The sequence below is a fragment of the Agelaius phoeniceus genome, chromosome 26, assembly GCF_051311805.1.
Source record: "Agelaius phoeniceus isolate bAgePho1 chromosome 26, bAgePho1.hap1, whole genome shotgun sequence".
In the NCBI taxonomy this organism is placed as follows: Eukaryota; Metazoa; Chordata; class Aves; order Passeriformes; family Icteridae; genus Agelaius; species Agelaius phoeniceus.
The window spans coordinates 2,202,347-2,218,031 of NC_135290.1; the positions used below are offsets into that span (position 1 = coordinate 2,202,347).

General features: G+C 64.4%; 2 protein-coding genes across 4 annotated transcripts; one reads left to right on the top strand and one right to left on the bottom strand.

The window, feature by feature from the left end:
• Window positions 1–243: 243 nt before the first annotated feature.
• On the top strand, window positions 244–7,717 carry PLEKHH3 (pleckstrin homology, MyTH4 and FERM domain containing H3). The gene is made up of 13 exons (XM_054649731.2): window positions 244–530; window positions 2,379–2,434; window positions 3,080–3,168; window positions 3,294–3,488; window positions 3,670–3,827; window positions 3,966–4,089; window positions 4,803–5,100; window positions 5,198–5,405; window positions 5,636–5,772; window positions 5,890–6,010; window positions 6,089–6,538; window positions 6,611–6,802; window positions 6,883–7,717. Exons 1-13 carry the CDS (start codon window positions 378–380, stop codon window positions 7,063–7,065), a joined length of 2,364 nt encoding a protein of 787 aa, XP_054505706.1. The 5' UTR covers window positions 244–377; the 3' UTR covers window positions 7,066–7,717.
• An 885-nt stretch (window positions 7,718–8,602) lies between these two features.
• Window positions 8,603–15,681, bottom strand: TUBG1 (tubulin gamma 1). Of its 3 annotated transcripts, none has more exons than XM_054649749.2 (12): window positions 15,522–15,681; window positions 15,198–15,310; window positions 14,541–14,708; window positions 14,281–14,349; window positions 13,406–13,485; window positions 12,668–12,794; window positions 11,935–12,021; window positions 11,579–11,728; window positions 10,924–10,971; window positions 10,160–10,312; window positions 9,748–9,909; window positions 8,603–9,295 (listed from the first exon to the last, which is right to left on the bottom strand). In XM_054649749.2, the coding sequence occupies exons 1-12, from the start codon at window positions 15,568–15,570 to the stop codon at window positions 9,098–9,100; spliced, it is 1,404 nt and encodes a 467-aa protein (XP_054505724.1). In that variant the 5' UTR covers window positions 15,571–15,681; the 3' UTR covers window positions 8,603–9,097. The 3 variants fall into 3 exon arrangements, with proteins under 3 accessions (XP_054505724.1, XP_054505725.1, XP_054505727.2); XM_054649752.2 differs by having other exon boundaries at window positions 9,157–9,295; window positions 10,160–10,233; XM_054649750.2 differs by lacking the exon at window positions 10,924–10,971.
• Between the last annotated feature and the right edge of the window lie 4 nt (window positions 15,682–15,685).

Here is a 15,685-nt window from a genome sequence, read left to right on the forward strand (position 1 = left end):
AGCCAGGGCAGCGCACGATGCGGGCGCCGCGGGGCAGGGCAGGGGCCCGGTGCCGGTGCCCACACCGGGAGCAGGCGGCGCTCAGTGACGGTGCCCCCGTGATGTGCCGAGGGTACCCGGCGCACCCTTACCGGCGGCGGCTCCGGGAGCACCGTCCCCAGCGCAGCCCGGCCCCGCGCTGGCCCCGCCCCTCCGTGACGCACCGGCGGCTCCGCCGCCCCGGGCGGGAGCTCCGCCCCGGGCCGCGCGCGGCGATTGGCGGCGCCCGGTGACGCGCGGCCCGGCCCGCCCGGGGCGGCGGCGGGGCCGGCGGCCGGTGCGCGGGGCGGGCCGGTCCCGTCGCGTCCCGGTGCCGTCCCGTTGGTGTCGGCGGGGCGATGCCGTTCCCGGGCGGGCTGTGGTGGCTGCTGTGCTGTCGGCGGGGCTTCACGCTGCTGCGGCGGGACTACGGCGAGGCGGAGCGGGAGGCGGACGGCGAGGCCGAAGAGGAGGAGGAGGCGTCCTTCGAGCTCCGCGCTCAGGGAGACCAGGTGGGGCCGGCACCGGCGCTGGGACGGCCACCGGGACGAGCGCGGACGCGCCGCCGGGGCGGCCCCGCGGGGTGCGGGGTGCAGGGTGGGTCGCTCCGGTGGGTGCGGGAAAGCCGCAGCCCAGGGAAGCTCCGGGCGGGCGCGGAGGTCCCGGGCCCGAGGGGCAGCACCGACCGTCCCGCTGGGCGCTCCTGCCCGGGCTGCTCGCTCCTTAGGGCAGGGACCGCCGGGTACCGTGCCAGACCCGCGGCGGGGCCCCGCCGGAGCGGACCGGGGCTGTCCCGGGAGCACGTGCCGGGCGCGGGGAGCGGGCCTGGATCTCCCCTCTCCGGCTGCTTCCTCTCTGGAGGGAAACGGAGCGGCGGAAACCGGTGCTTCCTCCGGCCGGGCTGCGTGTGCGACGGCTGATAGCGCGGGGTGCGGGGGAGCTCCCGGGGCTCCGGTCTGTCCCGCCGCTCTCCTGCACCGAGACCCGTGGGGCTGGATCCCAGCCCGGACTCGGGGGACGCAGGGGCTGGTGACTGCCCGGTCCCGCTGGCTGTGGCCCCTCTCCCCTGCCCGCTGCGGGGGCTGCAGCACGGCCCTGGCTCCGTCGGTCCCTTAGCAGCAGGTCTCCTTTCACAGCAGTGCCAGCCCGTGGGGACAGTGACAGGGCTGGAGCTGGGCCCTCTGGGGACTGACTGGTGGCAGTGCCAAGGGCACAACTGCGTAAGGAACCGTCTTTGGGCTTCCCACATCCCATGGGCCGCACTGGCTCCGAGCTGGCGTGGGCGACTGGTGACGCCAGCTCCCCCGAGAGCCCTTTGCTGTGGCCAGGGGGTCCTTGGAAAGCCACAGTGTCAGCCGCCCCTTGGTGGGAGCGTGGGAGCAGCTCCCCTGGCCCTGCCGCCGCAGCTCCTCTCCTGTTTATTTATATCCCTGAGAAAGAGCCGGCTGCCACCGCTGCCTCCTCTGGACTGCCCGCGAGAAACCAGGCACTGCCTCCGTGCTGCAGCCCTGAGGAGCGTGCGAGGCCCTCCCCAGTGGGACAGTGTCTGGAACTGCTGGCCCTGTGCATGGGCACCAGCACTGTGTGACAGGTGCCCTTAATGCCACAGGTCAGTGGCGCCTGGCCCTGCCCCACAGCACAGCCATACCTGCGGCGGCTCCCCCCTCCCTGGCACTATTTTTAGCATCTGTCTCTTTTTCTTGGCGTTGCGTGCTCTGGCCTGTCGAGCCTCTGGCTGCCCCGTTGGGCTGCAGCTGGCAGGAGCTCCCGTGCATCTCCCAGGACGGCACTGCCGGTGCTTCCATGTCCCCGCACCCCACTGCGCTGGGCGCCGTGCCCGACCCGGTGCCTGCCTGTGCCTGGGCTCTGCCTCGTGTCCCAGCATGCGTGCCAGGCCTGTCACGTGAGCCCCACTGTCCATGTCAAGTTGTGCTGCGTGAGGAGGAACTGACCCTGTCCCACTGCAGGGCCAGGGACTTCCCAGTGCTGCGTCCCACCGCCGCGGGCAGGAAGTCAGCGGCCCCATTACAATGGGACTTTGTGCCGTAAGCGTATTACTCAGCACTGACCTTGTGCAATTCTGCACGGTATTCAGCCAGCTGGGTCAGCTCAGGACACACGGCCAGCGCGCCCGCCGGCTGCCCCCGCACACGGGGTGCCCCAGCTGCAGCCCTGGTTCTTGCCATGCCCTTGTGGCTGCCAGGGCTCCTCTGCCCCATGGCAGCAGGGCGTGAGCCTGTCTCTCTGGGCCCAGAGCTGGGTTGATGATCAGGAGGAGGAGGCATACAGTCATGCCTCACCCTCATTGCATGGGGTGCCAGGTGATGACCATGGGGCTGATATGTCTCCTTCCTCCCCAGGGATCCCTGGAGGTGAGCCTGAGCCAGCCCACCCGTAGCAGCAGTGGCTCGGAGCGGTGAGTGTTCCCCTGCCTTGTGTCCCTTGTGTGGTGCTGCAGGAGCTGAGGGACTGGCGTGTTGTGGGAGGTTGCCCTGGTGCTGGTGTGTGCTCCACCATCCTGCTCACTGAGCTAGCACCAGGCTGTGCTGCTCTGTCAGGTGGAGCAGGGAGTGGCAGAGCCGGGACTGCCGTGCTCGTCCCCATCCCTGGCGCATCCTCGGGCATGTCTCCATCCCCCTGCCGTGCTGGAGAGCTTGACTGCCTCAGGCTTAGCTGATGGGGCTGTGCATGACTCTTGCTGTGCCAGGAGGCTCTGCCAGGCTGTGTCCATCAGCAGAGGCTGTGCCCTGGGGTGCTTGGTGCTGAGGAAGACGGGGTGCCGGGGCACAGGGGCCTGCTCGCTCGCTGTACGCGCAGTTCTGACGCTGCTGCCAACATTCCTTCCTGGTTGTTCATTTTCCGAATTCCTTGGCAGGGCCAAGACTGCAAACAGCTTATTTTTAGCCGGGGTCATTTGCACCCAATGACTCTGTTCCCACCGCAGGGCTGTGGGGTGCCCAGCGCCCCTCGGGACCCAGCTCATCCCAGCCCTGAGGCCAGCTCCCTGCTCAGGGGCTGAGACCCCCGTGGGTGTCTGAGCTCAGCCCCTTGTTGTCCTCAGGTCCCTGCTTGTTGCAGAGGAGATGCGCAGCCTCATCGTGGAGAAGGGCCCAGGGCCAGTGGAGGACGAGCCTGACGCTCTCGTGAAAGGTGGGATTGCGCCCCAGCTGTGGCTGGTGCCACCCCAGAGGGGTGCTCAGACCTGTGCAGACCCTTCCCCGTGCTGAGAAGCCGGTGGGGTGGATGTCAGTGAGGCTGAGGGCTCCCCTTCCCAGGCTGGCTGCAGCGGGAGATGCGGGGCTGCATGAAGACGCCCTGGATCCGCCCTCGGAAGTACTGGTTCGTGCTGACACCCGACTCCCTGGACTACTACAGCAGCAACGAGAAGGGGGCCAGGCGCCTGGGCTCCCTGGTGCTCACCAGCCTGTGCTCTGTGCTCTGGCCAGACAAGCAGCTCTACAAGGAGACGGGTGAGGTGCCCATGCCCCTTGGCCGGGCTTCATCTTCCCGGCACAACTTGTACCCTGTGTTACCCTCCCAGCCCCGAGGGCCTGTTTTGCCCAGAGGAGAGGCTGTGCTGAGCCCTGGGGCGCTGAGCCAGCCTGGCTGGGGTGCTGGTGGGCAGTGGGTGAGTGGGTCTGTGCCTTGCAGGCTACTGGAGCGTGACGGTGTTTGGCAGGAAGCACTGCTACCGCCTGTACACGGAGCACCTCAACGAGGCCGTGCGCTGGGTGTGTGCTGTGCAGAAGGTCATTGACAGCAAAGCTCCCGTCCAAACACCCACCCAGCTGCTCATGCGTGATGTCGAGGTGAGCCCAGGCACCGGGCTGCTCATGCCCACAGCTGTAGGCAGCCCTGGGGTGGGTGTTTGGGGCCTCACATGCCCCAGGGTGGTGGTGGGGGTTTGTGCCAGGTTACCTCTCTGCAGCTGTTGCTTTGCCCTCCAGGAGCACAGAGACAGCCCCGAGATTCTGGAGCAGATCTATCGCTGCAACCCCATCCTGCGCTACACCAGTGGCCCCCTCTACGCCCCCCTGCTGCCCTTCCCCTACGGCAGCCTGGACCAAAGTGGTGAGCAGCAGATGGGGGGCACAGAGCTGGGTCCTACACTCTAGGCTGGCAGCAGTGATGGCTGGGATGGATGCTGTGGGGGGCAGGTGGGCATTGGGCTGGGGTCTGGCTGGCCCTGGCTGTGAGGGCAGTGCCCAGCTGCTGGCAGGGGCTCCTGGGGAGGACCACGGGGCTGTTAACCCCTATCCCATCCCATCCCACAGCCCCTGACCCCACAGCTACACCATGGGGCTGTTAACCCCTATCCCATCCCATCCCACAGCCCCTGGCCCCACAGCTACACCACGGGGCTGTTAACCCTCATCCCATCCCACAGCCCCTGACCCCACAGCTGCACCACGGGGCTGTTAACCCTCATCCCATCCCACAGCCCCTGACCCCACAGCTGCACCACGGGGCTGTTAACCCCTATCCCATCCCATCCCACAGCCCCTGACCCCACAGCTGCACCACGGGGCTGTTAACCCCTGTCCCATCCCACAGCCCCTGCCCCACAGCTACACCATGGGGCTGTTAACCCCTATCCCATCCCATCCCACAGCCCCTGACCCCACAGCTACACCACGGGGCTGTTAACCCCTATCCCATCCCACAGCCCCTGACCCCACAGCTACACCACAAGGCTATTAACTCCTATCCCATCCCATCCCACAGCCCCTGACCCCACAGCTACACCACGGGGCTGTTAACCCCTATCCCATCCCATCCCACAGCCCCTGGCCCCCGCAGCTACACCACGCTGCGTGACGAGGCTGTGAAGCTCTTCAACTCGCTGCAGCAGCTGGAGTCAGAGCGGGACCCGGTGCCGCTGATGCAGGGTGTCCTGCAGACCTGCCTGGACCTGCCCCCGCTGGTGGATGAGATTTACTGCCAGCTGGTGAAGCAGACAACGGAGCCGCCGGCGCCGGGCGGGCAGGGCGACCTGCACTACTGGCAGCTCCTCACCTGCATGAGCTGCACCTTCCTGCCCTCCCCGCCTGTCCTGCGCTTCCTGCGCTTCCACCTGGACAGGTGAGTGCCAGGGGTGCTAGCTGGCACCAGGGAGCTCGCCAGGTGCCGGGCACCCCTCAGATCAGTGCCACCCTGATCCTCCTGGCATTTCTTGCAGGACAGAGAACCGTTTCCCTGCCTCGGAGATGGCCAAGTACGCCTGTTTCATCCGAGAGGCGTTGGGAAAGACGAAGGGGAGGGAGTGTGTGCCCTCTCTGGAGGAGATCCTGGTGCTGATGCAGCGGCAGGAGATGATCTGCACAGTGCACTGCCCTGGGGCACCTGCCTGCAGTGTGGCCATCAGTTCCCACACCACAGCCGAGGAGGTGAGGGGCTATGGCTGTGCCAGGCAGGGGGGCTGGGGACATTTTGATGCACAGGGTTGGGTGGGCAGTGTGCCACAGCAGGTGAGCAGGTCTCTCCCAGCTGAGCCATGGTGGAGAGGGGCCAGGAGCTGTCTGCCTTTGCCCACCATGACCAGTCTGTGTCCCTTTACAGCCCTGAGTGCCGTGGCCAGGAACACGTGGTCACCATCGGTTGCCTTTGTCTCGCCCAGGTGGCCCAGGAACTTGTGTCACGCCTGGGGCTGTCCCAGAGCCCCAACCTCTTTGCGCTCTACGAGCAGTCCCGGCGACGGGAGCAGCCAGTGGGCAGTGCCACACTGCTGGCTGATGTCCTCACCAGGTTTGAAAAGTAAATGTCCTGTTCTGCTGCCTATGGAGGAGAGGGGCTGGGGGGCCACGGGTGGGAGGGGGCAGATGGGTATGGGACACATCCACAAGCTGATGGAGCCGCTCCTATCTGCTGCAGCCTGGCTGGAGAGGACCGGGAGCAGGACCCACCATGCCGCCTCTGCTTCAAGCACTATGGCTTCCTGGACACGGACAACGTCCCACGGGACAGCCTGGAGTTTGCCCTCCTCTTTGAGCAGGTGAGTGGCACACTGGGGTGGCTGTGCCATGGTGGCCACGCCGCGGTGGCCGTGCCAGCTCACCCTGCTCTCTGGCAGGCACACGAGATGGTGCTGCGGGGCTACGTGCCCACGTCGGAGGAGACGCTGCAGACGCTGGCGGCCCTGCGCCTGCAGAGCCTCAACAGCGACTTCTCCACCCACGCGCCCTTCCCGCGCCTGGAGGAGCTCTTCCCTCCCCACGTGCTGCACGCCCGCCTGCCGCCCCTGCCCCACCGGCCCCCGGCCAAGTGCCGCGGGGCCCGGCTGCGCGCGGGGCTGCTGGCCGGGGGGCTCTGGGGCCAGGCGCTGGCCAAGCAGCGGGCGGAGCGGGACCAGCGCCTGCGGGGCCGGCTGCGTGAGGAGGGGGCCAGCACCATGGCTGCCATCGTGGAGAAGTGGAAGCTGCTGCAGGGCATGGGCCGGCCCGAGGCCATGGCTGCCTACGTGGCTTTGGTGCGGGAGTGGCCTGGCTTTGGCTCCACGCTCTTCGATGTCGACCTGCAGGCGGTGAGGCCCTGGCTGGGGGTGGTATGGGGCAGCCCTGGCAGTGGGCAAGCCTGACAGCCCTCTCCCTTGCAGAGCCCAGTGGGCGCTGGGCCCCAGCGTCTGTGGCTGGGCATCGGGGCCAAGGCTGTCTCGCTCTACAAGCCGGGAGAGCCTGAACCCTTGGACAGCTTCTGCTACGGCCGCATCTCCTCCTTTGGTGCCTCTGACAGCAGCACCTTCCGCCTCTCCGTGGAGGATCGAGACCTGCTCTTTGAGACCTCCCAGGTAAGGGGCTGCCATGCCTCCACCCTCCCCTCTCACCAAGGGTGCCCCAGACTGACCCCCTGTGCCCCCTCTCCCTGCAGGTGGATGAGATCGCCCAGCTCCTCAAGACGTACCTGGCCTCTGCGGGTGCCCAGCGGCTGCCCCGGCCCCAGGAGCCTCCCACCAGTCCCCCCAGTCTGGAGCCCCCTGTGCTGCCCCAGGGGCTCTGCCCTGCTCCCGGACCCTGGCAGCACCGGCCACCAGTGGGTTCCTCCCACAGCTAGCCCAGCAGCTGCTGTGGCCACGCAGGTGCTCCCATGGCCGGCGTGGGAGGGCAGCCAAGCCTGGCAGCGAGTGGCAGCTCTGTGCTGGCCCCCAGCTGCTCCAAGAGAGCAGGGGGCCAGGGGGTCGTGCTCCCCCACTGCCATTGCCTTTCTGGCTATTCCCTTAATTTATTTTGAGACGCCTGCGCGCCCCACGTCTCCCAGCACTTTCCCTGGTGGGCAGCAGGGCCACCCTGCTGTGGTCCCCCACACTGCCCCCAGGCCTGTCCCTATCCCCTATACCCTGGTGCCTTTGCCTCCAGCACTTGTGTTGCCTGGCCACCCTGCTCGTGCCCTGGGCAAGCAGAGGGTACCAGGCAGTAGTGCTGTGCCATCATCTGTCTGTCCGTCCTCTGGACCCACCCCTTCTGGAAAGCTGCGGGCGGCTTTTGGCCAAGCTGCCCTGGGGACCCACGGGCTCCTCCTGCATGAGTGGCTGGGCTCTGCGGTGGCCCTGTGGCCAGGTTGATGTCACAGGGGTGGATGGTGGAGTGGCAGCTGGTACGGCTGGGGCTCGGCCCCTCAGTGTTGCCTCTGTAGAGTTTGTTGGTTCTGTCTTGGGATGGGGGGGGGGGTTGGTTGGTTGTTTTTCTAAATAAATGCACAAAGGAAAGGCTGGGCCTCCTGTCCTGGAGCGTGGGCTGACAGCGGGAGGCTGGGACAGTCGGATCCCTGGGGCAGCCAGGGCAGCAGGGCCTGGAACAGGCAGCGGGGAGGAGCAGCACAGCGTGTCCTTGGGGGCAGGGACTGCTGTCCCTCTGGTCATTGCCAGGCGACCTTTGGCATTTCACCAAGAGCACAGGCAGCTCCAGCTCCCCGGCAGCCCCTGGCACTGGCTGCCCCGGCGGGGGGAACTGCCCCAGCCACAGGGGCTGCTGCCAAAGAGGGCGTGGGAGCCCATGCTGCCACCGTGGCTGTATTTTTAGTCACCTGCTCTGTGCCCCAAAGGGTAAGAGGAAAATGCTAATTTTCACCTTGGGCTGCCTAGGTTTGGGATGGTGCCAGCACTGCCCCTTGTCCCCAGGCCACAGCCCAACTCCCACAGGTCAGGACCAGCGCTGCTGTGTCCGTATCTCCTGACACTGTCCGGCCTCCCACCCATGTCCTTCCTGGTGTTGCTGTTCCCTGCCTTGGATCCTGAGTGGTGAGGGCACCTCCAGCCCCTTGTGGCCCACCCCTGCAAGGGCCCCTCTCCTGCAGGAGATCCATGTGGGTGCTGTGTGCTCTGCAGGCAGGGCGGTGCCAGTGCCAGCCCTGGTCAGCCGTGCAGGCAGGTCCTGCCAGTATTTCTGGCTCTGCTGCAGCAGTTGCCCAGTGCTGCCTGGGCCCCATGGCACTGCCAGCCGGGGCAGAGCTGGCCCTGCACACCCCAGGGCATGTCAGTGAGCAGTGGCCATGGTACTCCTGTGCAATGGGGCTGGCTGGCCGGCCAGACAAAGCAGGCACCAACCCCTGGCTTCCCTGCCTGGCTGTTCAATCTGGAGTCATGCAGGCAGCATCAGTGCAGGAACAGCCTTTATTAAAGCAAAATAACCTACAAAAATATAGATACAGCCCGTGCCCCAGGCCTGATCTGGCCAAGGAGGAACAAGGCTCCCGCCCAGGGCAAGGACTAGCTCAGCCACACGGAGTCTTTGGCCACGGGGGTTGTGTGCACCCAAACTCAGGGGGCCAGGCCTGTTCCCAGCCCCAGGGTCACTCTCCTCCTCCTCCTCCTCACAGCAAGTGTTGCTCCCACAGGCAGAGGTTCCCTCCCAGCAGAGCGCGCAGCTGCCCCAGTCCTGTCCTGGGCCAGGGCACACGGTGGGGCCGGGGCTGTGCCCCGCTGAGGAGCTGCAGCTCCCCGCAGAGAGCTTTCCACAGAGGAGCACTGGCACGAGGGCTCTGCCACGCCAGGCAGCGCTGAGGGGTGACAAACGTGGGCACGGCAGAGACGAGCCCTGCCGGCGTGCGTGGGGGTGGCCACGGACCTTCCCGTCCCCTGGCAGGGCACTCACTGTTCCTGCGTGCCCCAGGAGATGTAGTCGGGGCGTGTGGCTGCGTGATACTCATCGATCAGCTGCTGCACGATCTCCCGGGAGTTGTCCAGCTCGTCAAAGTTGTCCTTGAAGATGTCCTCCTTGCGGAACTGCTCCAGGAAAGCCTCTCGCTTGCGCAGCTTGTCGTACTGCCGGCACGTCCGCTCGAACAGCTGGGGAGCAGCACCGGGTCAGGGCGGCCACAGCTCCCCAGGGAACCTTCCCAGAGGAGCCAGCAGGACTTGCGAGGACACTGGACCTGATCTGAGCCCTGCTGGGAGCCACCCAACCCCGTCCCTGGCTTTGTGACAGGCCCAGAATGAAGAGAAGAAGATGGATGAAGGCCGGGGATACAGAGATGGACAATGCCCAAGGACACAGAGATGGACAATGCCCAGGGACAGGAGAATGGATAATGCTCAGGGACACAGAGATGGACAATGCCCAGGGACACAGAGATGGACAATGCCCAGGGACAGGGAGATGGACAATGCCCAGGGACAGGAGAATGGACAATACCGAGGGACAGGAATATGGACAGTGCCCAGGGACACAGAGATGGACAATACCCAGACACCACAAGGTCTGGGGCTGCAGGGCCTGGCTTGGCAGGGAAGGCACTCACCGAGGAGATGTTGGTGTGGTTGGCCATCATGAGGCCACTGACACGGTGAGCAGATGGCAGGTAAGGGGACTTGCGGGACAGAGCCACCTGGATGCTGGCAGGGCCCCAGGGGATGAAGTTGGCCAACTTCCTCTCCCGGATCCTCTGCAGACTCTTGTGAACCTGCAAGGATGAGAACAGCAAGGGACAGCAGGGTGAGGGACAAACAGCCTGAGCTGCTCCTCACAGCCATGGGGAGTCATTTCAGTCATTTCAGCATGACCTGCTGCCTTTCCATGAGGCCAAAGCCCAAACAGGAGCAACCTGAAGCCAGCTCTCAGGCACTGCCTAGCCTCACCCCAGGATCCCTGCACACTGACCATGCTCTTCCCTGTGCCACACCACAGCCATCAGTACCTGAATGGGGACTCACCTGTGTAGGATCCACCTCCCCCTGGATGATGTTGAGGATGGCAATGTAGCAGTGGTTGGTCTGCCTGTCTCGCCCTGTGGACACCATCACGTTTTTAGGCTGCAGCAACCTCCTCATCACGTCCAGGACTGTGGTTTTCCTCACACTGGCCACCTGCACAGGCCAGCCAGGGGTCAGAGGGAGTAGGTGTGCTGCTCCCTGCCCTCCTGCTGCCTGGTACACACACACACACACACAGGAGCAGGGGCAGCTGGACAGAAATGCCCTCACCCCGGGGACGGAGTCACATGCAAAGCCACACGCAAGACAGGGAAATCCCAACACTGCACAACAGGCACAGCCAGGCCAAGAAACAAAGTGTCAGTGGGGGCTCCAGCATGGGGGCTGTCTGGCTCCCACCCTGCAGCACAGCAGGGGCTGGGGGTGAAGCTCAGCTGGGAACAGAGGGACAGGGACCTGTTTTATGTTGTTGCTGTCAAACATGGGTCCCGTCCCACTGCCAGGCAGGGAGCAGTGGGGGTTCAACAGCAAAGGGGTTGTCCCCAGCTGCCTGATCCCTGCCTTGCCCAGCTCTGAGCCGTGGGCAGCCTGTCCCTGAGTGCTGTTGGGGCTTTGCCCAGCTGCTGCTGGCCAGGGGGGCCACAGCCAGGGCCAGCACCCAGCCTGCCCACAGCAGGGACAGCTGGCTGAGGTGGCAGCCCCCTCCTGCACTGGTTGAGCCCTGCCCACATTCCTCCCTCGGAGGACAGATCACACACTGATACCCTTTTCAGAGCCAGCAGTTTTTCAGATTTGCTTCTCTGAGAAACATCCTGAGGAAATGCACACAGGGAGAGGAGAAGAGCAGCTGTTAGTTCCTTCCAGGCCGTGGTGGGTCAGTGCAGGTGAGCACCTCCCAAAACAGAACTGCCCCACTGGCACCAGGGGGCTGGGGGGCACTGGTTAGGGCCCAGCCAAACACAAGAAGCAGCACTTGAAGTGCAGAGGGGTGGCAAATTCACTCTCAGACACAGCCTGAGCTTCAGGAAGTGGCTGACACCTGTAGCCCACTATCAATGAGCATTGGTGTTTGGACCCAAAGTGCCAAAGCTGATGGCCCACAGGGGTGGCAGGACTGGCAAGTGCACTCTCCTGGCCTTGCTCTCATCGCTGCTAAGGGTGGCTTTTGCCAGTCCAGACCCTGATGCATGCAGCAGGTAGCCTGGCACAAGCACAGCTGCCTGCTCAGGTCTGATTCACTGCACATGCGGCTGTCACGTGGTGTGAGCACACGTGGGTTGGGATTTGGGACGTGAGCCTGGGATCTGGGACGTGCAGTGACAGCTCACAGAGAGACGAGGCTGACACAAGATGCTGCAAGGTGAGTGTGGCAGCTTCTGTGCCCTTGGGGATGGGGAGGAGAGCCTGGGGCTGCCTTACCGACTGGTCGGTGGTGAGTGGTGTGTAGCCCGTCATGAGGAAGTGCAGCCGGGGCGTGGGGATCAGCGAGGCAATCAGCCCAATGAGGTCGTTGTTCATGTACCCGGGATACCTGAGCGTGGTGGTGCTGGCAGACATGATGGTGGACACCTAGGGGAGAGGACAGGCTCAGCAGAGTGTCACAGAGCATGTCAAAATCTGTGTCATGCTGACGTGCCAAGGGAAGGGCACAGGGCCCTCACTCACAGCTCCAGGCTGCCCACCCCTGAGCCCAGCCCATGAAGCTGGTTCAGACTAAACTGAACACAGCAGGGAAACCCTGTGCTTGCTTCTCCTGAGGGAAAAGCCCTTCTCACCAGCTGGTTGATCTGTGAGAATGACGGGTTCTGGATGTGCAGCCGGTCTGTCGCGATCCGATTCAAGGCTGTGTTGTCCAGAACCACCTGCAAGAGAAACCTGGCTCTGAAGGGCCCCTGAGGCAGCTGAGGAAGACCAGTCCTGGCCATGTGTCCCATGGCACTGGTGGTCCAGCACAGGCCTTGACAGGAGCCCTCTGCACAAGTGGCAGACACTTGAAACCACGAGCTGACTCACGCATGGCACGTAACTGACACCATCAATGGAGCCTCTTCCCTCCCTCCTGGCTGAGCTCCCCATGCTCTCCCCAAGAGCTCTGCCCCACTGCAGCAGCTCCAGTGCAACTGCTCCTGCACTGCCACATGCAGGGAGCAGCTGCAGGGATGAGCAGTGTCTGGTGAGATGTGACTGAAGGCAGACTGGAGGTGCTGCCTGGCTGGGGATGCTGTGGGTGCTGCAAGTGACACAGGTGCTGCAGCACAGCTACAGAGAAAGCACAGCCAGTCCTCACTGCCTTGGCAAGATCTGCTGGAGCCAAGGCAGAAATGCCAGGCAGCTCTGCAGGGGTGAGCACCAGTGAGGGTCCCTGGGGCCACATCTGCTTGGCCCTTCTGTTTGGGGCGTGCTTGTTGCTGCACCTGGAGCTTGCTCATCTCCCCAGGATGGGCTGCAATTCTGAGCTGTGGGGACAGGGCCACCTCCTCAGGGCTGGCTGCACCACGGGCCTCTTACCACACAGTCAGCGTTCTGGGTCAGCCTCTTCAATGTCAGCAGAGAGTTGTAGGGCTGGACTACAACGTCGCTCATCTCATCCTGGTTTGGGAACACTGAGTAGGTCTCCACCAGTTTCTTGGGATACCTGGTGAGAAGTGCAGCATCTCAAGGGTTAACACCATCAAGCTGCTCTCTCCCCTCCCACAAGCTGCCTTAGCAGTCTCCAGGGCTCAGGACAGGGTGAGTCACCAAAGCTGCAGCCAGAGTGGCTCCCAGGGAGGGAGAGAATGTGTCCCAGCAATGCCTACCCCAGCAGCACAGGAGCTGGCTGCCAGAGGAGCTACAGGGAGGCTGAGCCATCCACAGGCTGATTAAACAGCTGCTCACAAGTCTTTTCAAGAGGATGCAAGCTGCAACAGGCCAGGATGGCAGCTCACAGCCTTCAGCCAGAGCCTCCCACCCTCCCCTGCACCGTCAGGGTGTCCGCAGGCAGCTGCCTGATAAGAACGGCTGAGGGAGGGCAGAGCTTGGACAGATCAAGTCCAGTTCCAGAGCCTCTGAAGTCCCCAGGCGTATCAGGAGCCAGCCTTGTGCAGGCAGCGTGCCAGGGATTGCACAAGGCAGTGTTTGGGTGGGGGTGGTGCCTCTGAGTCAGCGCTCTCCAGCTCCAGGCAGGCTGCCCGGGCTGGGCTGGGCCAGGCTCTGCGCTCTGGGCAGGGGACAGGGCTGTGCTCACCTGTCCAGGGCTGTGCTCACCTGTCATTCAGCCTCTCCAGGAGGTACGAGCCCAGCCCGGAGCCTGTTCCACCAGCAATGGAGTGGCAAAGCACAAAGCCCTGGAAGGAAGCAGCAGGCAGGTGCTGAAGGTAAAGCTCAGCCCCAGAGCAGGCAGACAATGTGTCAGCCCTGCTACCTCCAGCAGAGACCTGCCAGACAGGGCCAGAGCTTCTCAGAGCATGGAGGCAGCAGAGGCTGAGCCAGCTCCTCCAGAGCCCAGCAGCAGCTGCAGCTCCTCAGGCCACTGCTGCCCACACAGTGGGATCCACATCTCTGCACACCCCACAAAGTGCAACAGCTGCTCTCAGGTTCCTCCCACCCAGACCAGCATTGGAACAGCTCCAATGTCACCTCCAGGGTCCAGTCTGTTACAGGAAATGGATCTGCATGTTCTCAGCTCTTTCCTGGGTCCTTCACATCCCTCCCTCCTTCTAGAATGAGGCCAAGCTCCCAGTGCCTGGCTCCAGGGCAGCTCCCACATGCTCAGCTCCCACAACAGGCACTTGAATCTCCTGCCAGCTTGTTTTAGTGACGTTCTCCCTTCCCCTGCTGCCATGTCACAGCCTGACACGAGCACCTGGCAGCCCTGTCTGTCTGCACACAGGGTATGGGTTCACATGGACAGCACAGAGAAAAATGTCCCACAAGCAAACAGTGAGAGAACTTCTGGGGCAGGCTGGAGTGGGCATGGACAGACCTCCTGTCCCCAGATCCCCTCTCTACATGTTCTGTGCTCAGAAGTTCACTGAGCTAAGTCTGTGCTCACCAGAGTGCTGAGCTCAACCTTACAAAGAGCAACCTAGCTGGGAAAACACCAGGCAGGGCCACCAGATCCAAATCCCTTGTTTACTTACTTCCAAGCTGTCACTCCCATCAGCCTCTCTGTCTATTATGTCAAAAATATCTTCATGGATCTTTTCTCCCTGCAAGAGAGAGATCAGGACTGGTTTTGCTCCTTTCCCACACAGAACATGGACAAGAACTGCTCAAGCTCAGTGTGAAGCTGAGTCAGAGTGGGAATGTGGTCCTGTGCCAGGGTGCCACACAGTGCAGGGACACAGGACAACCCCCAGGGCTGAGGAGTCTCACCCAGCAGCACTAGGGCTGATGGTACCTGTGAGAAGCCACTGGCCCAGTTGTTGCCAGCTCCCCCTCCATGCTCAGACAGGTAGATGTTTTCTGGGTTGTAGAGGTTGGCATAGGGGGAGTTGAGGATGGAGTGGATGACTCGGGGCTCCAGGTCCAGCAGCACGGCCCGGGGGATGTAGTGCTCATCATCTGCCTACAACGGGAGCAAGAGGATCACCATGCTGCTGCAGCTCACCTCCTTCCCAGAGCATGAGCCACCCCTGGCTGCAGGGAGGAGGGAGAGGCTGCTCCTGTGCATGAGCCACCCCCTGGCTGCAGGTGAGCCCCACACAGCGACAGGAAGGAGGGAGAGGCAGCTCCTGAGCAGCCTGTCCTCAGTACAGCATCTCTGTGCCCCCGAGCTCTCCCAGCCGGCGAGGGGGAGGAACTCCCGGTGCTTACATAAGACACTATGTATGGCAGCCCCAGCCTCGTGCCTCTGCTCCGCCTCCACAGCGCTCCAGTGACAGAGCGGGAGCGCGGGCGGGAGCCCGGAGCGGGCTGGGAGCGGGAGCCCGGGCTGAGAGCCGCTCGTGCCCGCGGGGGTGTGGAACGGGCACGGACAGTGAGCGGAGCCTGCCGGGGCACGGAGCCCCGCGGGGAGCAGGGCAGCTCACGCTCCGCGGCCCGGGGTTGCCGGTACCTGGTAGAAGAAGACGTCCTTGCGGTCGGTGCCCTCGGTGGCGAACTCCTCCACGATGCCCTCGGGGCTGATGCCGTGCTCGGCGCAGAGCTGCTTCCAGAACTCGAACCCGACTGCGGGGAGGCGCGGTCAGACGGGCCGGGCACCGGGGCCGGTACCGGGGCAAGGCCCGGAGCGCCCCGTCCCACAGGCCCCGCCCCACCCGCGTGAGGCCCCGCCCTGTCCCGCCAGGCCCCGCTAACTGCCCCCCCCCCCTCCACCACAGCATCCCGGCCCCGCCCGGTGCGCGCTGCCCCGGGCCCGCCGCGGCCGTGGCGCGCTCACTCTGGTTGCCGCACTGGCCCAGCTGCAGGGTGATGATCTCCCGCGGCATCGCGGCCGAGGCTCCGCTCTGCTCCGCTCCGCGCCCCGCCCGACTCCGGTACCGCCGCGTCTCCCGCCGGCGCCAACGGCAGTGCGCGTGCGCGCCGCTCGCTTCCGGGGCAGCG

Bases quoted from the DNA above. Each gene is read 5' to 3' on its own strand.
- PLEKHH3 (XM_054649731.2), top strand. From the start codon at position 378: ATGCCGTTCCCGGGCGGGCTGTGGTGGCTGCTGTGCTGTCGGCGGGGC. The intron at 3,828-3,965 runs GTGAGCCCAGGC...TTTGCCCTCCAG, and splicing joins TGCTCATGCGTGATGTCGAG to GAGCACAGAGACAGCCCCGA. The intron at 5,773-5,889 runs GTAAATGTCCTG...TATCTGCTGCAG, and splicing joins GTCCTCACCAGGTTTGAAAA to CCTGGCTGGAGAGGACCGGG.
- TUBG1 (XM_054649749.2), bottom strand. From the start codon at position 15,570: ATGCCGCGGGAGATCATCACCCTGCAGCTGGGCCAGTGCGGCAACCAG. The intron at 10,972-11,578 runs GTAAGGCAGCCC...GCATTTCCTCAG, and splicing joins CACTCACCACCGACCAGTCG to GATGTTTCTCAGAGAAGCAA. The intron at 9,296-9,747 runs GTGAGTGCCTTC...GCTGCTCCCCAG, and splicing joins ACCACACCAACATCTCCTCG to CTGTTCGAGCGGACGTGCCG.